This window comes from Drosophila yakuba, chromosome 2L, assembly GCF_016746365.2.
Source record: "Drosophila yakuba strain Tai18E2 chromosome 2L, Prin_Dyak_Tai18E2_2.1, whole genome shotgun sequence".
Classification (NCBI taxonomy): Eukaryota; Metazoa; Arthropoda; class Insecta; order Diptera; family Drosophilidae; genus Drosophila; species Drosophila yakuba.
Window position 1 is genome coordinate 16,914,115 of NC_052527.2, and position 25,250 is coordinate 16,939,364.

At 43.6% G+C, this 25,250-nt stretch overlaps 4 protein-coding genes across 4 annotated transcripts; 1 reads left to right on the forward strand and 3 right to left on the reverse strand.

Annotated features, from left to right (window-relative positions):
* On the reverse strand, positions 1–573 carry LOC6528556. Its single transcript, XM_002089564.3, has one exon. The coding sequence runs from the start codon at positions 475–477 to the stop codon at positions 61–63; it is 417 nt and encodes a 138-aa protein (XP_002089600.2). The 5' UTR covers positions 478–573; the 3' UTR covers positions 1–60.
* A 219-nt stretch (positions 574–792) lies between these two features.
* On the reverse strand, positions 793–4,672 carry LOC6528557 (protein deadpan). Its single transcript, XM_002089565.4, has 3 exons — positions 3,803–4,672; positions 3,443–3,538; positions 793–2,352 (listed from the first exon to the last, which is right to left on the reverse strand). The coding sequence occupies exons 1-3, from the start codon at positions 3,926–3,928 to the stop codon at positions 1,267–1,269; spliced, it is 1,308 nt and encodes a 435-aa protein (XP_002089601.1). The 5' UTR covers positions 3,929–4,672; the 3' UTR covers positions 793–1,266.
* A 4,992-nt stretch (positions 4,673–9,664) lies between these two features.
* LOC6528558 (protein peanut) lies at positions 9,665–12,145 on the forward strand. The gene has a single exon (XM_002089566.3). It carries the CDS (start codon positions 9,862–9,864, stop codon positions 11,485–11,487), a length of 1,626 nt encoding a protein of 541 aa, XP_002089602.1. The 5' UTR covers positions 9,665–9,861; the 3' UTR covers positions 11,488–12,145.
* An 8,394-nt stretch (positions 12,146–20,539) lies between these two features.
* On the reverse strand, positions 20,540–20,988 carry LOC120320867. The gene is made up of 2 exons (XM_039371813.1): positions 20,641–20,988; positions 20,540–20,572 (listed from the first exon to the last, which is right to left on the reverse strand). Exons 1-2 carry the CDS (start codon positions 20,773–20,775, stop codon positions 20,540–20,542), a joined length of 168 nt encoding a protein of 55 aa, XP_039227747.1. The 5' UTR covers positions 20,776–20,988.
* Between the last annotated feature and the right edge of the window lie 4,262 nt (positions 20,989–25,250).

A 25,250-nucleotide genomic window follows, 5' to 3' on the forward strand; every position in this document is an offset into this window, starting at 1 on the left:
GCTTTCAATTTGCATATATAAAATGATTTATAAATAGGAAATATATTTAGCATTTATAGCTCATATAGATCCCGCCTCAACTTCCTGTGTGTAGCCAAACAATCTCTTGAGCATGTTGTAGATTATCATTTGTCGCGTCACTTCCGCCTCGTACTTTATATAGTCCTTGAGACGATTCTGATTATAGAGCTCGTCCAGCAGATCGAACAACTCCATTTCGAGGGCTCTCAGCGGAGCTTCTAGTTCCGGTGTGTGGGTACCAGCGAACAAGGCCTGCATGTAGATAGTGGAGATCTTCTCCAGAGCGCCATCCAAGGTGTTCAGAATGGTGTCCTCGGGATCGTGTAGGAGTTTCACAGGACCCGTGAGTTTTGGAGAAGCACGGTACTTGTGCATACCATCTGCAGGACTAGCGGCCAAACTAATAACTGGCAGAATCGCCACAGTTATTAACAATTGTAACACACTTCCTGGCATGGTAAAAGTGAAATTTTATAAATAAGATTTTTGAATGCACGCCTGAAAGTCACTGCGCGCTCTTGCTTGCAATAATTTTGTTTTTCACACACTGAATGTGCGCCTAGAGCTTATATAGCATGAATTGGAAGCTTTATTTTCGAGTTATCTATTCGATCGAACTTTGAGAAAACATGCAACCAACATATATGACAAGGCTGTTTCCGTATGGGTTTGAGTTCAGCTTCCGATTTTCCAGTGAGTTCAAGTACTAGATTATTAATGCGATCTTGAATTTCCGAATTCTAATCTGTTAAGTTCCCAAGAACAATTAAATTTCGATTGATTGCTTGTTTTGCAGCATTTGTTTTTTATTATGATTATTCTCACTCCTTTGAATTTTGCATTAACTAAAAGTTAAAATTACAATCGTTTTATTAAAACACTAAAATAGAAACGTAAATGACCCTATGATAAACGCTATACAATGAAAACTACATAACTTAAATAAAGACACGTTTAAGTGCTTAAATACTTGGTCAGTTAAAGAAACATTAAAGAACATATTTAGTTAATGAGCTACATAATAGTCGTATAAAGAGCTTAAACGAGAACTACACAAAAAATATACAAAATCACAGCTGAACTTAAAATGAAGAAAGCGAAACGGGGATACATAAAAACATATAGAAATCGTTGAAACTTAATGGGGTTCTAAAGCATTGAAGTGATCTTTGAAAAAAATTGCAATGAAATAAATTAACAATGTATAAACGTAACGTAGAAGTGGCCTATGCAGATGCAGATGATCTACCACGGCCTCCAAGCGGAGCTTGACTTTTCGATGGCGCCTGCTAGGAATTTCTTGGACGAGGGTTCGTCCAAGGAGCAGTCGCTGGACTCGGCCTCCGCCTCCCTGTCGCGCTTGGCGATTCCGCTGGTGGAGGTCACTTGCTGTTGCTGCAAGTGGGCCAGCGATCGCGAGCATCCGCTGCTGTCGTGGCTTCCGGCACTCAAGTTGAGGGATCCGCTGGTGTTGAAGGAGGTCTCAGCGCTGGTTGGTGGCGGAGTTGAAAAGACGCCGGCGAAACTGTGCTTGCTCATCACATCCACGGTGGGCGAGGCAGCCCGCGACTCCTCGCAGTGGCTGGATATGGAGGAGATCGGGCTCAGCGGTGGGCTTGTGCTGTTCTTTACGGGCAGCTGCGTTTGCCCGGGCAGCGAGTGGATAAGGTTTTCCGGAAGGTTGGCCGGAGCTGCGGTATTGACTGGTTTGCTAAACGCACTCATTCGGAAGCTCTGTGTGTAGTCATTCAGATGTGTGGGATTGGCAATGCTGGCCAAGGCGGCACTGGCTGTTCCAGCTGCGACTCCTGCTGCAGATCCTGGCCAGGCAAAGGGTCCCGGAGGCGGAGCAGCGGATCCGGTATTCGGCATGATCAGGGCAAACTCTCCCGAGGGTAAACGTGAGGGAATCAGCTGAAGTCCGCCCATTTGGATGGCGGGAGCCGACGACTCCGTGCGACTGTTGTTGTTCAAGTCCTGCGGCAACGAGGGAAACAGCGGAGTGGGAGCAGCCGTGACAGCTGTGGCGGGAAACATAGCACCACGGTATCCGTTGCTGAAGTTGCTCATTGACCCGATTTGCTCCAGACTATTGGCGCACTGATTCAGATGGGCGCTGAGCCGCTGACGAACACCCGTGTCGATGCCATCCATTTGACTAACATAGCGGTTCACCTCCTCTGCGCACTCCACAAATCCCGTCTTGAACTTCTGGACCACGCTGGGATCCGATTGGATGGCCATGTTGAGCTGCTGGCGCTGTACCGACTGCAGATGCTTCACCGTCATCTCAAGTATGTCGGCCTTCTCCAGTTTGGTATGACGAGCCGGCTAAAAGTATAGAAGACGAAGGAACCAAAGTCAGATACTGATGAACTGGGGATGGGGTGGGAGATGGTCGGGCTAATTGTTTGGGGCCCTACAACAAGTTCAATGGCTTGGGAAAAAACAAAGTTAAGAAGCACGTTTCGTGCCTCATATGTCCAGCTATTCGCGTGTAATCTGCAATCCACTTCAGTCGAGTCCACTCTGTAAATATCACACGACTAAGGTGAGATTCAGCAACTCCAGCGAGAAGAACGACTGATCTTGCTACTGTGCACTGACAAAAAAAAAGTGGATTTCAAATCACATGTCCTGGGTAATAGTTACCGCTCTTGGGAAAGTGACTTGATTCTAAACCTAGTCTCTGATCTACTCATATACAAAGTTTGTAGATTTCATATAAGCTAATTTTTTCGTCAAAAGAACTGAAAATGCAGTTCTTGATCGTCTTTTTTCGCGCAGTGCGATCTTCGGCAGTCTTCGCTCTCCGATTCTCCGTCCCTTTCTCGCCGCTGGGACTGCATATAGCAAAAGGTTCCCACGCAGGTCGCTCGCCAGCCCCGCCCCCTCGACCTCCCCCGCTCCCCTGTCTGAACCTTTTGTTTACTTTTGCTTTTTTCCCTCAATGTCTTTCTTATTTGATTTTTGGTCCGACTCTCCTGCAGAATTCTGCGGCGGCAAATTTTACTTGATTTCTGCTTTGTAGTTTCTCACAGCAGGATCACTCCTTGGAAACTGGTTTCGTTCGCATCTCCGGCGATTTCTGCGTAATTCCTCGACTTGTTAACACTTTTTGGTCTCTTGACTGACTGCTCGTCGGCGCTCTCGTGTAATGATCATCAATAAAATTTAATACTCAATTAGAGCCCTTGCCTTGTGTTTTTTTTAGTTCTTGTGTCGTAGGAGTTGCTTTTTATACTGTTTCTTTTTTTGTTCTTTTGTAGTTTTGCCGCCCTTCGGACACTTGTGCCTTAAGGGTTTTTTATGGGCTGATATAATCTATAAGAAAGTCAACCGATACGGATCGGGGGCTAGTTTCTAATTCGCGGGCGGACCGCTCCCTTTCCCTGTTTTGAATCTCGGGCAAGATACTTACGTCTTTTTTCATCGCCTCCAGGATAAGGGACTTTAGTTCGTTGAGGCAGTGATTAATGCGAGCTCGGCGACGTTTCTCCATAATCGGTTTGTTTGTCTAAAAAAAAGAAGATAAGAATTTGTTAATTTCGTTGGAATTTATTTAATTTTTAGGAATATCTGATTGTATAAAATATGTTTCACTTCATTTTAAAAATTATTATTGTTTCAATTGACCATTAAAAATAGATGGTTCGATTGTTAAAGAAACTACATATTTTTGAAAAAATATTCCTATCATAAGGCATTCTTAGTATTCCTTGATAAATACTTATTATCCAATTATTTAGTTAATATTTGTAGTAAGTAATAGCAAACTCACCTTTCTCAGTTCTGCTTTTGATAATCCATTGGGATTGGACATGCGTCCACTGGAGCCATAGCTATCGCTGTAGCCGTTGGAGCAGTCGAAGTCGTCGTCGGAATTAATATCGTTTTTGTAATCCATTTTGTAACGATTTTAATTTGTATATCCAAGTGGAAGATAATCCAAGATGTTTCTGCTTCGAATTGGTCTTTTTCACAACACAATAACTTTGGCTCGAGTTCGAAAATAGTTGTAACAATTATTGCACGTACTTCTTGGTAATGTCCGAACAACAAAAACTTAACAGGCGGTTTCAGATCGTTCTAGTTTTCAAATCGTTGTATTCTAAATGTTCATTCGAAGGAGAGCGGCAAACGACCGCGCTCGCAAGATGCCAAAAGGATACTGATCCTCCGAGTCGACGGACACCGGCTAAAAACGAATCGGGCCGAAGCAGAAACGAGTCCCCGAGTGAAACCGAGGAACTCCTTACCTGGTGACGCGGGCAGCGGCAGCGGCAGCGGCAGAGGCAGAGGCAGGTAGGCAGTCCAACGATCGCCGTCCGCAGACTGAGAGCTATTCACCGCAGCAGCGCAGTTCCACTCAGCCGGAGAGCGAGTGAGTGAGTGCATAACCACCACCACCACCCCAATCTCAATTCCAATGAGTCGGGCACATGGAGTGAGATTTGAGTGAGTGAGTGAGTGAAATTCCCAGGCAGGCAGAGTTGTCGAGTCAAGAAATTGCGGAATCTGGAGGATTAGTGGAAATAGGAGCTTAGCTCAAGTAAACGCGACTAAGTCGAGGCTGATCGAGAAACATCACAACATTCGAGTAAGCCAAGTCATTATATAGGTTTTTTATATTTTAAAGCATTACGAACATTGCTTATCCTAAACTAAAAGTTAAAAGAATAAACAGGAAAAAGCTAAATTCTATTATCATGGCCATTAATAAACTTATAGCCAGTTGTATTTGTATTTAAATAAACCCAATCTTATCATTTTAGAATAAGTATTTAAAAGGAAATAAATTATTGATTACCGAAGATGTATGACATGTATTGGTCATCATAAAATTCCCTTTTATAATAATAGTGCATTTTAAATATGAACGATATTCAGAGAAATGTCAACGGTTATTTTAAATATTGGAAATACGTATTGACTTTGGGAAATAAATTATCTGTGAATAGCATAGCGACAGATGTTTTATATGCCTGTTTTTTTGGGTGGCTGATGGCAAATTTAGTTGCAAAGATCTCACCCTTGGCAAGGACAAACTTGATCAATGCCCGGCGAATGGAATGATTTGCAATTCATTAAGGAGAACTCCTTGGCAATTGTTCGACGCAGCTGCCGCAACCCCGTGACAACCCAACCCCCTTGCAAGGCGAAATCCTTAGTTTCAAATTTTCAAATTCTCCGCTTTTGCCTGCCCTGCTCATCGTGAGGAGCGTCTTAAGGGGGTTGCTTGGGATTGGGACGGGATCGCGACTGGCAATGGATCAGAATCGGACCTGGGTATGGGACTCGGATCGGGGTCGGGGTCAATCATTACGGAGCTTACCTGACTGGGCCAGTTTTTATAGCCGATCCCCAGCAGATTTTTCTTTTTCAGGCAAATTTATTACTTTACGATGTTGGCAGGATTAAGACCAAAGGAGTTGTCAATAACCACGGACGCGGGTCATGCGCCAGCTGACAGCTGACGTAGATCTACCTATGGACTATGGACCGATTTGGGGAGTTTTGGGAGGGATCGTAAACGTATTGCGCCGCCTGGCAACCCTGGTTGTGCAAATTGATCCCTCGCGGCTTGAGCGTAAATCCCGTGTTGAGCAATGATCTGTGGCGATCATCCATCATGCACAAGCTCTGCAGCACTGATCTGATGTCAACTTTTGTAAATTGAATAAATGCCACGGCTACGGCTGACCAACTAAACCATCTAAAGCAACAAAACCATGGGGTTCGGTTGAATTCTGCACTGATGACGAGCACATCACCCTGCTTAATAGCGATCACTTTGGCTCCTTTAAACGCCGCAAATTTGGCAAACATTTTCCCACGAAACCCGAAATGAGCACGATGAGCTGGCAGAATGTAAAAGTGCCATGGGACGGGACAGGGAGAAGAAACCTCAGAACCATCCGACATATGTGGATCAATCGTCTGGCGAAACGTGCAGAGTCTGTCTGCCGAGCTTCTTCAGAAACGGAGAATTGAAATTCTATAACGAAGAAACCAGGCTGAAATCAAAGTTCAATATCAGCCCCAAACGCCGCTGCTGTGGCTTCTCTTCGCTCTTTCCTTTTTTCTTCATTCCCGGCTCAGGGATCAAGGTAAACGCCATTAAGTGTGGCACGATCGCTGCCGATCGGTAGCCAGGCCTGTATCTGTATTTGTATCTGTACTGTGTCTGCCAGTCCTCCTTTTTGGGGCTTCCCGGGCTGGGATCCTCGGTGCGTCGTTCCCAACGCACGATTTACACATTAAAACACTTTAATTTTTATTGTACACCCGGTCGGGTGTACATACGAAGCTGGGAGCTTCGATCTGTCGACCAGTGACGATCTACTTCCCTCTTTTTTAATCAATTCTGAGGCAGAGTAAAGACACCGGCGGACTAAGACGAAGATGGAGACCTTTCTCAACCTCAAATTAGTGACTTTGGGGTATGTATTTTTAGCTGTGGGAACTGCAGTTATTACTTGGGGTGTGCGAGCTGCAACGCCCCCGCACCCCCTCGCTTATACATACATACATATATGCACATGCGTGAAATAATGAGCATGAAAAATATGAAACGGTAGCAAATGTGTGAACTGATCCAAACGGAACTAGACCCAAGTGGATTTCGGATGCTGGGCAGGAATAGAACTCCTCCTTTGGGCAAGATATATGTTGATTTAAATGAATTCCTTGTTGATTTTTATGGCGCTTAGCAGCGAGGGGAAATCCGAGTGAAGTGTGCGGTCTGCGGGGCATTAGAAGTCGTGACGGGCCGCCCAACTATTTGATTGTTTTTCCTGCTGTGGGAGATTTCATTTTTATGAATTTGATAAATGGCCAGCCAGGAGTCGGGCTAATAACTGGAAAGTTCTTTCTGCCAGACTCCAAAAAGGGGAAAAAGTATTTTTCCCCCAAAAAACAATTCTATAATTTATATGTTGTCGAAAAAATGGAGTCGTCACACGTGCGGTGATTGCTTTTGGCTTTTTTTTTGATCGATTTTAGTTATACTTAGCTTAATAAGGAAATTTTTATTTCTTTATGAGCTAAAAAAGAAAGGTTTATTGTCGAAATCAAGTGGAGTATTCCCACTTAAAACCCAGACATAATGAAACCCTTTTGTTGAGTAGTGAAATCTCATATTTCTCTGAAGAATTTGAATTAAAATGTTATGACGTTGGCAATAGCTTTTCATGGTATTTAAAGAAGTTTAAACCCTTAAAGATATCTGTAGAAGTATGTAAGGGCCGTAAGTTATGGAACTTCAGGAACACTTTGAAATTTATTGGGCGAACCTTAAATAACTAATACATATGATGGGTTGGGTCGACTTCATATCATTGATCCCAATGGCTGATGACCCAAGCCAGCTGATGTAACGGCCACTTTTGAGGATCAGCTGCTCCTAAGCCAACATTTGCACTAAACTGTCCTTGCTCTCGTGCCATCCTGCCAAGGATTGGCACATCTGCCGACTCCATTCTCCCTGCTGCATCCCCCGCCACTTCTTCGGGCCATGTGAACAATGCATTTGGCCCGGACAATGGTCGGCGCTAAGGAAAACTGACTTTCCAGGGGCGCACGGGGTTTTCCTCTGGCTTCTGGCGGGCCCTAATTGCTGGCAAGCATCTTACATAATATTGAAGAAGATGATGCGTCTCCGAATGGGTTTCGTATGGAGTGTGCCTGATGCGAAACAGCTGCGCAAGATCACAAATCTATGAACACGAGGAAGGGTTGCGAGGAGATTAGGTGGATTTGTTCGCTGTAGAGATTTGCGGTTGCAGTTGCGGTGACACATTTTAAGACCTAGCATCTGTCGTAAGAAACATCTAGTTTCGTATTCCATGGCAAGGGTAAAATTTGTATGATATAAATTGCTTACTTTCACAAAAAACAACTAAACTAAATTTAAACAAAACATTTGGTAAAAGTAAAGGTACATTATAGATGAAATTCATTTTTTAGACTTGTTTTACATCATCTTTCTTTACCTCTCTCGGGTTCTTCAAATTGCTGTGGGTTGTTTAATATATTAAAGGTATCAAATATATGTAAGTTATTTACTCATTTATTTAATTTATTCATCTACAAAATATATAAATAAAATATAAACATTGAATCTAATCTATAGCCCCATTAGTACAGATAATGTTAACAAGAGAATCTGTAGCAACAAAATTCCCCTGAAGTTCCATTAATTTACCTTTTCCCCTGACGACAACAACTGTAAATCTTCCAATAAGTACAGTCGTCCCCTTGGGTAAAAATCGAGCCACCGCGAGTCATATCAATTCATAAATGCATATTAATTCCGATAGAGGCTAAAATTAAAACAGGAGTCGCTGTGGAATAATGTGAGAAAAAAACTTTCTCACGATCACCTTGATGTCGCGCAGACGGCGTTTGGTGGAAATCCACGTGCAAAAGGGGGAAGTTCGGAAGCAAGGCAGCCTGGATGACTGAAAGGAAGGAAGGAAGGAAACCACCACCACCAAAGCAGGCGGAGTAGGACGCAGGACCCTCTTAGTGGTGGTGGTTAGTACCTCCCTCTTCCCTGTTCCCTCCTCCACCCCATCCCGCAGTTACGATCGCCAGAAGTGCATGAGAATTTAAATTACAAACAAACAGAAACGGAGAGCGCACAATCAACGGGGTTTGTCCGTGTGCGTGTGTGCATCGGCATGCGATGACGCGGAGAGGGAGGTGGGCAGGGTGCCAGGACGAGGCGTGTGTGGGAACTTTCGACGAGGACACTCGAGCATGAAGCGGGTCAAGCGATAGAGGGCAGTTATTATCCAGCTCCTTTTTATGGCAATTCTCACACGCCCACAAAGAGCGTTAGTTAGCTCACCGACATCGTTCCAAAGGAAGTCAAATGAAATTATGGCAAGTCGCAAGCGAGAGTCTGAGAGAGATGCGAAAGTCGCGTTCTCAGCGTCACAATAACAACACCCTCTCGAAAGAAGCATCTTTAGTTCTCGGCGAGAGAAATAAGCTCAGCTTTGTGCTGCTCTCACGGGCATGCGCAACATTGCAACATTGCAAAAACCAAAAGGAACCCGAAACCACAATAGTCAAGGGCGTAGTGATAGGGGACAGAAACATTTTATTCATATTCATGTATCATGAAAATTAGTTCCCAATAAAAATGGATCATAAATAAAATTCTACTTCAAAAATGTTTTTCAAGAACTCATATTCTAAATGTAGTCAAAAAACCCCTCACTAATCCGACGCTGGACCCGGGACGTAAAGCAAAATGCAAAGTCATCTCGACGAATAATTTCTTCCTGTGCATCAGCGGGCGATTGTAATGCGATCCGTGGCCACTCAAGAGCAGTCATTCAGGCCAGAAATCTGGAATCCCAGACACATGAATGCGTTTCATTGCCTATTTTTAAACATAACATTCCATTCCGAGTGATAAGGCCTCCAGAAAAACAGTCCTCTTTGCCCGTTTGCATGTGCATGTGCATTGCTGCGCCTGTGTGCGTGTGTGTATCTCTGTTTGTATGTGTGGTATTACTCATGCGCTCTCACTCCAAGCGTAGTTCGGTATTTTCCTGGCTCCCCTTTAGTATTTTCCAGGGTCACACTGCGCCTGAGCTGGGGCGTTGTTGTTGCGTGCGAGAGCGGAGCAGAAGTATTTATCGCGTTGCTGCGCACGGTCCTACTGACACAGAAAATGCAAAAAAAGTAAGAGCGAAAAAGAGCTGGCGTAGGCGTGACAAAAGCGGGTAAAAAGAAACGGTTCTGTGCAAGTAAAGTGAATAAATACAGTGAAGCCCACCTGCGAACGAATATCGAAGGCTCAAAGGCGAATTTGGCGCTATTCCAATGAATAGTCCTCGCTCGAACGCGGTCAATGGCGGCAGCGGCGGCGCCATCTCCGCTCTGCCCAGCACTCTGGCCCAACTGGCTCTTCGCGACAAGCAGCAGGCTGCGTCGGCATCGGCGTCGGCGTCCTCTGCCACCAACGGCAGCGGCGGCAGCGAGTCCTTGGTGGGAGTCGGTGGACGACCGCCCAATCAGCCGCCCAGTGTGCCAGTGGCCGTCAGTGGCAAGCTGGACACCAGCAGCGGAGGCGCCTCCAACGGCGACTCGAACAAACTGACCCACGATCTGCAGGAGAAGGAGCACCAGCAGGCGCAGAAGCCACAGAAGCCACCGCTCCCGGTGCGCCAGAAGCCCATGGAGATCGCCGGCTATGTGGGCTTCGCCAACCTGCCCAATCAGGTCTACCGCAAGGCCGTCAAAAGGGGATTCGAGTTCACCCTGATGGTGGTGGGCGCCAGTGGGCTGGGCAAGTCGACGTTGATCAACTCCATGTTCCTGTCGGACATCTACAACGCGGAACAGTATCCGGGCCCCTCGCTGCGTAAAAAGAAGACCGTGGCCGTGGAGGCCACCAAAGTGATGCTCAAGGAAAACGGAGTCAATCTGACACTCACGGTGGTGGACACACCCGGATTCGGCGATGCCGTGGACAATAGCAACTGCTGGGTGCCCATTTTGGAGTACGTGGACAGCAAGTACGAGGAGTACCTGACCGCCGAGTCGCGGGTGTACCGTAAAACCATTTCGGACAGCCGGGTGCATTGCTGCCTCTACTTCATAGCACCATCGGGACACGGACTCCTGCCGCTGGACATTGCCTGCATGCAGAGCCTGTCGGACAAGGTGAATCTGGTGCCGGTGATCGCCAAGGCGGACACCATGACGCCCGACGAGGTGCACCTATTCAAGAAGCAGATCCTCAACGAGATCGCCCAGCACAAGATCAAGATCTACGACTTCCCTGCCACGTTGGAGGATGCGGCCGAGGAGGCCAAGACCACGCAGAATCTGCGCAGCCGAGTGCCATTCGCGGTGGTGGGTGCCAACACCATCATCGAGCAAGACGGAAAGAAGGTGCGGGGCAGGCGTTATCCCTGGGGCTTGGTGGAGGTGGAGAACCTGACGCATTGCGACTTTATAGCGCTGCGCAACATGGTCATACGCACTCACCTACAGGACCTCAAGGACGTGACGAACAACGTCCACTACGAGAACTATCGCTGCCGGAAACTATCGGAACTGGGACTGGTGGACGGCAAGGCTAGGCTGTCCAACAAGAACCCTCTTACCCAGATGGAGGAGGAGAAGCGGGAGCACGAGCAGAAGATGAAAAAGATGGAGGCCGAGATGGAGCAGGTATTCGACATGAAGGTCAAGGAGAAAATGCAGAAGCTCAGGGACTCGGAGCTGGAGCTGGCGCGGCGTCACGAAGAGCGCAAGAAGGCGCTGGAGCTGCAGATCCGGGAGCTGGAGGAGAAGAGACGCGAGTTCGAGCGCGAGAAGAAGGAGTGGGAGGATGTCAACCACGTGACGCTCGAGGAGCTCAAGCGACGCAGCCTGGGGGCCAACAGCAGCACGGACAACGTGGATGGCAAGAAGGAGAAGAAAAAGAAGGGTCTGTTCTAAGTCAACCCGCTCAAAAAACCCATTCCCCTCCCCGCTCCCCTTATACTTAAGCGCTAATCTCGAGAACAAAGCAAACGAAACCCCTAGCGTATCCTACTCTTATTCCTACCGCATAAAGTAATTCGAAAAGTGCATAAATATATCTATTGTTGGGCCGGCCGCCCCACAAGGCTTCTATTCGCACAGCAATCGGCCCGCGACGGCGTTGCATTTGTTTTCTACATACTATTCAAGTACATATAACACAGCAGTTGCAGTATTTTATCAATATATATCCACGCATACTTGACGAGACACATTTGCTAGCCTAATGAATTGAACACGCAAACGAATTAAACCGAGACAAGTAACAAACGGTATTTGCAAAATACTTAAGTATCTTAAAGCCTAATCACAAACAAGATCTAAGCAGAATGTACGAGAACGAGGCGAAATTGATCCTAAAATTAATTATAACGAATAACGAACCCATGTATAACGTATGCTATTGATATTGTAATTGTATTTTACCTATTATGCATAAAGTCATTAAACACCCAAACACACAACAGCAACGCAAAAGCCGCAACCGCAGCAGAAAACATCAAGAAACAAAATATACTCTTGCATTTTACAAAATAAAGTCTTCTCCTTAGTTTAACTACATAAAAACCAAAAAGAATTCCATATTGACTTCGTTGTTTACTCAACTGCAGCGAAAAGACCGATTTCGAACAGGGTGTTTTTGGGGCTGCTTGGCACAGGTCTGCTTGGTCTGGGTATGATCGGCATGACGATGGGTTTGGGCATTTGGGTGGTCATGATTGGAGCGCTACCTTCTCCAATCTCTGACTAATTTCTTAGTTATCCACGAGCACGGCGATGGCTAATGCATGAGTCATTTCCCAGGAGCAGTGGCTGTGAACGTGGTGCGCGTCAAGCGGATAGGTAAATCACTCGCGAACAGTGAGTACCGCCTAAAAGTATCATGCTCCTCTTTTAATAAGAAATACCCTTTATGTAGTTCTCGCCCATATGCGACTCAAGCAATTTCGAAAACCCCGACACTCCCTTTATGTGTGTAAATTCATGTATACAATCTTATGCCTTCTGTGGTCACAATTTGGGTCAAATTAATAGGTATTATTCGCAGACCGTATAAACGAAACGTCGCACCAGTTGGTAGTAATGAGCTATATTATCAGATAAGATAAACTGGTTTGCGTGTTGTCAATATTGGATCAGTTTAGTCATATAACAAAAGCATTTCTTCTGGAAAGTACATACATATGTATGTATATCTCATTTGCCTGATGGATAACAAGATTTTTATCAAGAGTTACTACTAGTTTCTTGGCCGATCTTGTTTCCGCATGAAAGTATTGCACATTCGCTGGTTCTCCACTTGAAATTGCTTTCTAAATGCCGCAGACACAAGCTTTATAGAGAGACATGTGTGCATGGATATTTAATTTATGCACAAAAATTAATCCATAACCCAATTGAAAGGCACTCAATTAGAGCCATATAAAGCGTAAAATGAAAATCCATTGGTGAAAGACGTCGAAGAAATATGGAGCGAGAGTGGGCACAGGGGCGGGTGGGTGTTGGGCGGCAGGAGGGGTGGCAAGCAAGATATATTTACGTTTGCTTGTGTGTGTGTCGAGTATGTAAGTCAACAACGTTGACGCAGCACTTAACTCAACTCGAAGCAATTGGCTTTGGCGATCAATGAACGCAACACCAGAGAAGAAGCTCCAGTGTGAGCGGCGTACACTGAACAAAAACTAAATGAAAAATCTTGATATTCGGATTGTATTTTCCTTAGATTTTCTTAAACACATTGAAATAGTACTGATTATTGAATATTCCAAAAGTGCTTGTTGTGTACTATATACTGGAATATCTCTCCGCAGATCATTCAACTATTATAAGCTTATGCAATTATTTTTTTTGAGTGTATTAAAGTGGAGTTCGTTTCGTTGCTGTGTTGTTTTTAGGACGATGACTCAAGTACACAGAACAAGGGTGTCGTTGGAGAAGGGGGTGAGAGGGTAGGAGTGTGTGTGTGTGTGTGGAGAATATCGGACTGGAATGAGAGCACAACAGCGCGTTTGTTTTCGCTTGTGGGTGAACTTCATGTGGCGTCCATCTGGTGCGAGTGTGTGCGTGCGTATAAGGAACACCCTGTTACTGCGCTGGCCGCGCTTGTGGACGGCATTCCTGCACGTCAAACGCGCAAAAGAACCGATCCCAACCACTGCAAGCCAAACGCTCAAGATCAAAAACAAATGTTGACCATTTCTAACGACCCAGCACATTGTTGTCAGAGGGAGTAAGAGGTAGGAAAACTGAGCCCTCTTCTCTCCCACACACACCCACATAAGTCTGACACACTTACGTGACTGCGAGAGAGAACAGCAGAGCTGCGCACGCGCATTACTCTTAGTTTTACCGTGCTCAAGGGTATGAACAGTTTATGCTGTTTTTGTGTTTTAAAGATTTTTTTTTTCTTAAAAAAACAGATTTTTAAAGTTATATTTCGTTATTCTAACATGGATATATTAGATTTAATTTTATTTATTGGTTATGGCACAAAACAAACTTATCGGTTCACTCCCAATCTATTAATAACTTACACTATTTATGTATAAATATACATGTTTAAAAAATTTGTATTATAGGATAGCTACAAGTCTTTTTAACCAAGTGCTTAAATGCAGTTTTATTTGAGATTTCCGTTTACAGTTTTAAATTTTCCTTATACAAGTTCCTCCATGTTAAATGGCAATGGGAAGTGATTTTTATAGACTGGTTGGTTCATTGGTTTGTTTGTTTGGGTTTCTTACATTTTCCATTCCATTGCCCATTCCAATCGACTTCTCGCTCCCCGCACTCGGCCCCCAGCGACTCAATGTCACAGTGATAAGGGCGCCCTTTCCGATTTGTTTCCTTTGCTTTATGATTGCTGCTATACATACATGTGTACATACATATTATATTTTCTTGTTTACAATGCAAATAAATTGAGATCGTGCGGGCAGCGATCGAGACGTTCTATCAGCTTTATGCAACAGTTGTGGGAACGCAACTTCGAGGCGTTGATAAACCCGCTGGGTCTATAAATTATCCGGCGCGACTAGACAAACAAACACTTGTTGGAACTGACACATATTTGTTTGGGCATCTTGAATCCACTCATTCGTTCAGTTCACCCAAATTGCAGAGGTCAGTTAACAATTTAATTTAAGAGCCAGCATCAAGAAGGAGAGCATAAGTTTTTTATAAAAGGAATATTGTATTAATAGACTTTGTCATAAAGAGATTTTAATTGATGTAGGAATAGAGATGATAATTGATAAAGGCACCAGCTGAAGGAACTAGGAGTGGACACAGTGGTGTGTGGTCCTCTATCCTGCCCGCAATCGGAAGTGATTGTGTTTCGCATCCGTTTGTCGCTATGTCGATCCCATAGCGGTAAAATGTGATTCGCCGTCTTCTACCTCTACTTCCTCACCCACAATCTGGGTGCCTCTCTTCGTTCGTCCTTTCATTGTCCTTTTTTTGATTTCCGCTACGCTTGCGCGCGAAGCGTGCACAACATCCGCTCTTTACTTCCCTTTGATTTCCGCAAATCTTTCTCTTTGCTTTTGTTGCTCATTTTACAGTTGGAATATTTGGATTCCGCTTCCCGACATCCTGGGAATTGCAGTGATGCACAGGTGATCCCGCTATCTGATAATTCATTTGGGGAGGTGTGAAAATATCTTTGGGATTCCGATTGTTATGAGGGTGGATTTCGGGCTATTGTTGGTATTGTTGTGTTTCCGATTGTGGGAAGAACTCGAGTTCTTCAGTTTTTAATTGAGTTGTTTACGCGAAACTGATCAAATAATTCATATTTTATTTACCCCACGATCTACTTAATTGCGTTGACAATAATTTAACAGCATTTTGATAACATATTCATCGTTTACGACTCCAAATACATGTGGCACAGTTATAGGTGGGGGGGTTTCCCTCCTAATGCACAGATTTTTGCACTTTTTCTCACTTTCGGACATTTCATTCCATTTATCCCACAATCTGTCAGGCCACTTGACACATGGTCTCAAGAACACTAACCGCACAATTATGGCTCTTAAACGCTGCCAACAATAAGACGCCACAAAGGACAAAGAGGAAAAAATCAAAACTGAAAGGGCTATTTTGGGTATAATTTCATGTAATTGGGGACAGTTGGCGAGTAGCAGATTTGTGGTCTGCCAGCCTGACCCTGGGAACACATTTCCCTGGCCATTGACAGTTGCCCCGGTCGGTTATGCAAACCCAATTGGGTCAGTAACATTTCACATTTCCAGGGGTCGCAGGGGCGCTGCGGTGGGCATGGCGTCTGCTCACATTGAGGCAGTTCGTCAAGTGACCTGAATGTAGGTTAGCTTGATGGGATGCTGAAGCTTTTGCTCTGTGCTTCCGAGAGTGCAGTGGTGCCACAAGGGGGCTTGAGGTTTGAGGGTGCCTCTTGGGGCATATCTGTTATGTGTGCAAGATACTTTTAGCAGCTCATGCACTGGAATGTTGTGTTATTAACGAGGATAAATTGTGTTCGTATACATATAAAATGTACACTTTATACTTCTTTTTAAAATTAACTATTTATACTTCTTTACCTTGTGCAATTATTAGACATTCTTGCTATACTTAGTTCAACAATTTTATCAGAAATTCGAGTGAGAGAATCACTTTACTTGCACATAAAATAGTGTAAGTAAAGTCTCCCTAAGAATTTCTATTATGATTATAACGAGTTGGTACAAGTCCGCTTGCATTAGCAATCTTGACAGCTATTGTGAATTTTCAAAATTCTGGAACTTAAATACATATTTAGCATATGGTACTGTAGATAAGATCCCCTCTGTCGGACGACCCTGTCACTGCTGGTCGGTCTTTTGTGATGCATCTTGGCTTGTGCCACCCTTTTTGTGCGCGGGCCTGCTCCATTGAATGTCTCTGCATGCTGAGTGCTGCTCATCCTCTGTGGATGTCGGCCGGATTGTCGCTATCCCCCATCCCCTGAATCCCCGTTCCAAAGAACCCCCTCAAACGCATCAGCATCCATTCAGTGCGAGTCTCTGCTCATAATTGATGTTCAAATAACTGGTGAATGGTGATGCAAGCGGTGCTGAGGCAGAGACACTTGCCACAGATTTGTGTTGTGTTCTACTCTCTGTTATGGTTGCTGCAAATCGGGCAGATGATGGTTTTGTGTAACCACATCAAATTGATTTAATTAGGCCGAATTAGACAGCGGAAATGAGAGGAGTGAGAGAAGTGAGCGCCGTTTTAGAACGCGGCACACGTGCCAGGAAGCTATCATCTGCCGAAGAGCAGGAAAAAATACGTTACTTTATGCAATCTTTGGAGAAGCAAAGGATCCAGCACAAAAGAGAGTCCCCTCTTCGCCGGCAGGATCCTCGTCGAGCCCCGCAAGGAGCACTCTCTTCGGGGTTGCAGTTGCACATTGAGCTGCAGCGTCGTCCTGTTTGAGTAATTGTTATCGTTGATCCTGAAACGAACGTTACTTTAGGGCCTAGGCCCGGTGTTCTTTTACTGGCACGCGCCACAAATATCCCCCACTCCGTTCTACCACCAACAGCTGCTCTTCCTTTTTTACCGAGTCCTGCAGGACATTTCATAGTAATTGAAGTGCCAGCCCAGATTCTTTTTTTAGCTGAACCACTGAATCTGTGAGAAAGGTAGCACTGCTACGACTCAAATCTGACAGAATGTGTCACTATGTTTTTTGAAATATTTCAGATCTTCTTTATTTGAAGGGTCACTAAAGCTGTCAATATGTAGTAATATTTTTAAAGTAAAGCTGACACTTGGGTTTACATATTTTTTACTGTTTGTACAAAATCTCACGAATTAGATGAAAAACGATCTTAAAAGTGCACTACATTGAAGTGTTACTTGGTATTGATAGGCTAGTTAAAATAACTAGAACTTATTAAATATGTAAATACTTCAGAATTAAAAAGTATAATAAATATGTAATAAAATGGTAGTGTACATCCAAATAAATGAAACATTCATAAAACTCGTTCTATTTCGAGATAGACTGACTCAAATACTCTAGCTCACTCAAATGTGGCACTCCACTCAAGGCACTACTCAAAGCCGAACTCAACTCATATCCTTGCTAAGGATACAGGGCGTGAAATGTCTCAGCCTTGGAATTCCGGCGAACACAGCGGCAGAGCAAAGTTCTCTAACCATTTTCATGGTTGCCAGCAAATTATCTATTCCGGGTTTTCTGGACGCGGGGTTTAGGGCGAAAACCGAGCATCGCTGACCACAGCAAGTGTCGCCGTTGGCCAAAGGACACTCCCCGGAAGGGAAAGAGAAGGAGGAGGATAAGGATAAGAAGGAAAGCGGGATCCTTGGCCACTCATAAACGCATTATGCATGCCACCTTGGGGGTGCACAGTTCACAATTTTGCAGTTTTCGTGGTGAATGTGAAAAAGTGTCTATAAAACCATAACGCGTTTTCCCGGAAAAGCGGGGAAAATCAGGTAACGCCCTCGACTGACTCTGGCTGGGCCAGTGTTGTGACAATCTCCCTTTCTTTGAGGGATTTTTGTAGGTGGGCCATAAAGCGATTATGATTGGGAAAATTCGTTTTTTCGCCTTTTGGGAGGAAAGTAAAAGGTAATTAGGCTTTGTTAGAACGACTTCGTTCTACATAAGTAAACTATTAATTTAACATATCGCTCAGCCAGAACGAATCGAAGCCAGTTTGCCTGAGGTCAGAAACGGAAGGGATCGCCCGGATCGCCTGGATCTCATGGATCGCATGGCAACTCGTGACCAGGTGTGCGCCAAGTCGTGTGACGACATCGCATTGCACAACCCATATATCTGTACAGACCTTTTTATGCATATGTTATAGATGTTATAGACGCAACTCCACCCCGTCGCCTTTAGAAAATCGCCTTAAAAAACGAGCAAAAGTTTGTTGCGCATGTGCAGCTCGGAGGTCTCCACCCCTTGGTAACTTGGCTTTGTCTCGATAAATCTTTTGCGAAATGTACAATCAGGGGGTTGGTTGGTTGGAACACAGAACCGACGAGAAAGGGGGTTCGGGAAGGAGCAGGAGGTTGCCAGGGGTCGCTGAGGCGCAACGACCTTTCCCTGTTCCGGGGTTTTCTTTGCTTTTGCAGCTGTTGTTTTTGCTTGAACGAAAGATTTTCGTCAAGACACCCCGAAAAAACAGTCTTGGTCTTGGTTGTGTGCAACGCGTGTGAAAGTTCTGCAGTTCCGCAGTTCCGTAGTTTCCGTATTCCTGGCCACGCTTCAGCCATTTTGTTCAATACTATCCTGGCTCTTGGGTAGCAGATTCCCGATCTGGCTGCGACGCACAAGAAACTCGTCCTTGTGGACGAGTGGGGGGAATGTGGCAGAAGCGTGTGCTCAGGATTCTAGGGGAGAAAACTGGCCCGGCTCTCAGGGTGTGCCAACAAAAGAAGTTCGCCAAGGAAATTACAGTTCCTGTGAAGCGAGCTAAGCGTCGTACATTTTGGATTCCTTCTAAAGCAGCAGGCAGTAAAAATCCCCATTTACTGTGCCATATACTCGCATTGAGTGAAAGGAAGATTGCGCAATAAAAGGGATCTCCCATGGGTTTGTGGCAAATCACCCGTGACCAATTAATATTTAAATATTGCATGTGCTTCGTTCGAATTGATTTTCATTTAATAAAATGTATGGATTTATAGATTTTCATTTCATCTCTGGGCATACACTTGGTGCAAGAAGATATTGATCAATTTTTGTAATAATAAAATATAAAGCTTTTTAAACCGATCGGTTTTTGATCTTAGTAAATCTAAAAACAAGTTTTTTTAAAATTGTAGCATTATATAGAACAAAGAGCTCTTCTAATTTCACGTGAATACCATGGATATGTTGTTTGTTGGAAAGTTCGATAAAATACAGTCTTCTTATCCAGACAGACCTTGGGCTGTTCTAGTTTTCGGGTTCCCTATTAATGTCTCTGAGCACTTAGGCCTAAATTGTCGGCCAAGTCAATGTAAACAAATCCGCGACCTTGATGGGAGCGCTAATGGCTTTATATGGCACTCCCATTTCCATTCGAACTATGCATGTGTATAATGTGCGATGCAGTGTCCTCGACTCAAGGCTGCAGTTTATGATTTGGCGAATTTCCAGCGAGGGAGTTCCGAGTAAGGGCTCGAAAGGATGCGATGCGCAAAGTTGACGGCAGAACTGCTTGCGAGGAAGGACTGCGTCTCAAAAGGATGCAAGAAAGGATAACTTTATGGGCCGCTCGTAAAGACCGTTTGAGCATTGAACAATATGACCAATGGGTGATTATTTGTTTTGGTCACAATAAAGACGGCGGGTGGCAGGGTAATGGAAGGATATCCTTCTGCATCCTCAAGCCATTAGCACGACGATTAGCGGCTTGTCCATCGGGACATCCGGCGGGTGGAAGGGCTGAGCCGAGCTTCCAGGAAACGGAGGAACCTTTTCGCGATTCTCCCTGCATTTTTTAGTTTTGCGTAAAAAATGCAGCTAGATTTGCGTAAAAAGCGTTTGCCAACGGTTAGGAGAGTCAGTTCGAATTCCGGGGATCCTTCCGAGAATTCCTCCTCTGTTTGGCATTAAAGGTGTGTTTACATTTGCTTAAAAAACGGCGAATTCCTGACAGTCTTTGTCTGGTTATGCGGCAATGTTATGTAAGCTTGTCTGGCAATTCTTCCATATATAATGGAAAATTCTTGGAAAAAGGCTTGCTGTGTTTTTACGATATAATTCATTTGAGTGACAGCAGCAATCATAAATAATCTACCGATAAGCTGAGTACATTTTTTATCAAAATATTTGGGAAAAAACAAACTGTTGATAATTGTAAATCTCGCCCAAAAATCCGATGGCGAACCTACTAACTAATATTCCCAGCCCCTGCTTCATCCCCATATCTTCATATCGTCCACACAAAAAGGATAACAGAACAATAAAAAATTGAGGAATTTCCCAGCGCAAAATCTAAAGGATCAGCAAGGATCCTCCGGTGCTACACTAATCGTTTATTATGATCAACGAGCTGAATCAATAAAAACGAAACGAAACGAAAACGAAGCGCCTACTTCAGGACTTGTCATCGTCCTGTTCTCATTCTGGTTCCCATTCTCGGTCTCATGGCAACCTGTTTCACAGGGTTGGATGTCCTTTTGTGTGTGCGTTGGAGTGTTGCCGTTGCTGGCCGTGAGAATCGAATGCATTCAAGGAGGGGCTCGTCCGTAGTGGTAACAGGTTCAGATCCTGGCCCTGCTGCACAGGTATGCAAAAGTCAAATTTGTTTGCTATGGGAATTTGTAGGTGTCTGGCTTGGGAAAGTCTTTGAGTGCGAGTGTGTGCTGTGTTGTGCGGTGGGAATTCGCTCAGCTCCCTTTGTTTGGTGTGAATTTGATGAATACGCCGAGTCTTGTCAGAGGTGATAGGGTGGGAGATCAGGAAGAGTTAGGGAACTCTTTGGAAGTTCCCAAGGAATACTTCTTGGACCAGTAATTGGTGCTATATATTCTATTTTAGACTCAAATTGCAATGCTTTTTATTGCAATTTTCGAATCAAAGTAAATGCAAAGTTAAAACATTGTGGATATGAAAAATGATATATATATATCTTATTTTATACAGAGATTTTTAAAACAAAGTAAATGCAAAGTTAAAAAATAGTGGATAATAAAATGATACTTTATATGCATCACTTTATAAAGAACACTGAAATAAAATGACTTATTTAGTGTATGCACACATTGTTTCTTATGGCCATTTAATTGTAAAAATAATAAATGTAATATAAAATAAATAAATATAACAAATAATTAAGAAGTATATAAAATGACCTAACCACTTACCTAAATTTATAACTAAATGTCTAAATGGTTAAATGCCCCAATAAGTTAACTACTATGTTGAGTAAGGTAGGTGGGAGATCTTAGTTTAAATTCACTTCTTTTGCCACTTTAACAACGCATAAATTCTAATTTTATTTCTTTGCACAGCCAAATGTTTCGACTTTCTGCTAATTTCCTGTGCCCGCCCCAGGTCGACGTTTTGAGACATTTCACACAAATTTTGTGCACTTCCTTCCGGTGAGCGGAAGGAAAGGAGCGCATAGGGGCAACCAGCACGCAGAAAGGATATTCTCCGGCCAGACAATGAATAGAAATCTAAATTGCAAAATATGGGCCACGGCCTGTGGGAATGGGAATGGGAACTGGAACGGGAACGGGAAAAGGAACCAATTTGATGAGGGCCCACCCTCGCACCATCGATAAGATCATCGGCCAAAGGAGGTGCTGAGAAAATCTCGTTTGTTGTGGCAACGCAGAGGGTTCCTTTGTTCGCCTGGGAGAAACATTTGCTTGTTTGTGCTCGAAACAGGTTAACAGGTATTTAGCCCAGAGATCAGTCAGGATTAGGGCGATGGATGGGATGCGATATCTGGAGTGGGTGGTCAGCCATCAATCCACGGAATCCATGGACCAGGGATTGGAGCATGTTTGCCGTCCCATAAATCGGAGAACGCCTGCAATGGTTCGGATTTCATTTGCATTTCAGTGCCAGCAATTAGGCTAAGTAGTCCGAGAAAAGCGATAATGAAAAAATGAAGAACAAGACGAACTAATGAAATAAAATGAAATGGTAATTTGATACGCGCACACTTATGGAGTGCGCGTTTCAAGGACGCGCAGGTAGTCCTTCGGGCATGGGAATCCTTTGTCCTGGCTCACATTGGCGCATCGAATGGCAGTGCAAGCAAACAAATCCTTGGCCCCGAAGATCGATCGTTGTTCTTGGGGAGCGTTAATTAGATTTGCACCGAGCGGTCCTGATCAAAGGTCCTGAACAGTGGTGGTCAGTGGAAACTCTGGAAAATCTCAGTCACACACCTGTGGGAAAGGACCCCACGCAGCCAGGACTACATGCACTTGCTCACATCTCTCTCCGCAGGACGTTCAATTGACTGACCATTTCCATTTAATTTTCATTGTTATGTGCAGTTCCTTTTATTGATTTGAAGTACCCACACTTCACGCAACTGTTGCGCTTGGCTTCATTTCTTCCTTCCGGAATGATGGTTACTCGTCCTTTTGGGTCCTTTTGTGCTTGCCAGGCACTTCCTGTGGGTCACTTGGAACCCTGTGGCCAAAACAATCTATTGTTAATTAATTGTGCTGGTCAAGCAGGACGCCTGGGAAGAGGAAGTGGCATGGTTGCCAGGTAATAATTAAGGGAGTGAAGGGTATTAATGTGCTGGTTCTATACATACTACACATAAGGTATTTTTGCTTAACCGAAAAGTAATTCCTGTTAACCAAGACTGGAATATAGTAATATTGACATCCAATCTAATTATGCACCACGAGCAACTCACTACGATTATTTTGCTTAAGACTTATTTTTAACACGGGTAAGTCTAGGTGTCTGATTTGTATGAATGCTAAATATATGATAGATATAAGCAACCATTTTTATTGAAATCTTACACAAATAAATTTAATAGAAAATTCTATCCTAAGTACACTGATGGGCTTTTAGTAGATGTTAGTACAATTATTTTAAATGTAAAGGTCCTTGAAACAACATTTGGTCCTGCTAGACCTTCAGCTTGTTCTGTTTTGTCTATAGACTATAATGTAGACTACAATATAAGTTATCCGAAATCTGTCAAATAATTTTACGGATTATTTACAGTTATTTACAGTTTTGCCAGCGCCCTCTATCAGCGATAGTAGTTTCGTTATATACACGGCACAAGGGCGCCACCTATACGCCGTCTCTTTAAGCTAGTGATAGTAGTACTGCTACTCGTCAATAGATGGCGCTCTACTACTACAAAAAAATAAAAAACATTTATATAAAAAAAAATAATTTAAAATAAAGTTCTTTATAATAAGCTTTCAAATAATGTATTGCATTTAATCAGAGTAGTGCAAATCTTGTCTCATGAAATCTTAGTTCTGCGCTTACTAACAATATACCAATATAAGACACATATATTTATGAATAATTAGATTTTGAAATATTTTAAATTAAATCCATTTTTTTTTTAATTTTTGAAACAATTTATTTCTTAAATAGAAGTGCAGAAGAGACGATGTCAAAATGTGATATCAAAATGTAATGTCAAAATATTCGTCCCTATATTAATGTATTGATAGAAATCGTGGAAAGGTATTATCTAATCTACGTTTTGGGACAATTAGTTTCTACAATGAAGTGCTTTCTTTTATAATTTAAGCATTCAAGACAAAGTTTTGATTGCATTTGTTTAATGCAAAAATAAAATAAAGTTAGTTTAACATTTTCCGCTTTTATTCTGGCATTTAACGTAATTAAAGTGGACTTAGTATACGCTCCTATAAATTGCATACTTCAAATGGTCACATATTTTTTATCCCTCCTCCCGCAGAATGATCCTTTCGAGGGTGCAGAGACCTCCACTCGCATGTGTCATCATCCCACTGCGCAAAAAGAAGTCCTACAACTGTCGCTTTTGCCAGGACCCCCATGGAGCCCACACCTCGGGGTCCTTGATCCCCCTGTTGTATATTTTTTATAGTGCCAGAAGGACTTTGCTGCTCCTTCGAAACTCATTTTAATTCGTTTTTATTTCTTTTTAATTTTTATTACATTTTCGTATATTAGCTTTGACTTTGCTTTAGTTGTATCCACTTTGAATTATTTGCTGTTTGTTTTCCCCACACGCTCCGCCGTCCAAAACTGGGAACTGGAAAAAGGAAATAGAAAACGGCATCAGCTCTTTTTTACCAGCATTGTTCCGCGGACTTCTGGGTGGAGATTGGACGTCTAGGACCCAGTTCTGGTGGTCCGAGTCCGGTTTTGTAGTTATTGTCCAACGTTGACTGTTTACGCCGAATGCTCTGCGCCACGTAGCGGCGATCCGCGGAGTAGGAAATTAAAAATGGCGAAATAAAGTTAAATTTTTTATGGCTTGTGCAAATAAGTCACAGCCAGGCAGGCAGGCGGCGAGCAGTGGGGTCGGAAAATCCGCGAAACTGTCGGGGAAAATCCTGCCCGGCCAGCGAAGCAGCAATGTGCCCCGCGTGTAGCTCATCACTTGTTAAGCAAGAAAATAATATTAGCATTAAGCGTTTGTCTCTGCGCCTCTGACAGACACGGCGCCATCCGCCGACCATCCCAAGGATTCCCCTTTTTTCTGATATTTATTTTACAAAATGGGCGACAAACTTGCCGGCTTGGTTTTGCCGGCTCCATTTTTTCGCTCCTCCTGGTCTTGTAGTTTGTGTGCTCTCCTCTTTTTGCTCATATGGAGCACATCCAATTAAGCAGCTCTGAAAGTGCTCTAAAAAATGATTTCTGGTGGGGAGGTGTGCGGAACGACGGGTGCGAAATTGTCGACTTTAAAGGGATCTCGGGGAATTGGAACTAATGACTGTATGAGAGGATTGCACGTGACATGATGGGAAATTGAAAATTAAGCAATTAACATAAGAGCGAAAGTACAAGGAAATTGATTGGTGGCTATAGGGAATTAAGTATGTAAATATATTTGAGAGGATACTGGCGGAGTTGAATCAAAATATAAATAAATTGAAGGATAATTGTTTAAAATTCAATATTTTAACTACACAATTTACTATTTTACCATATCATATTAATTTATGTAGTATTGTTTAGCTAATGTCGCCTGTAAATGAAATGCAAA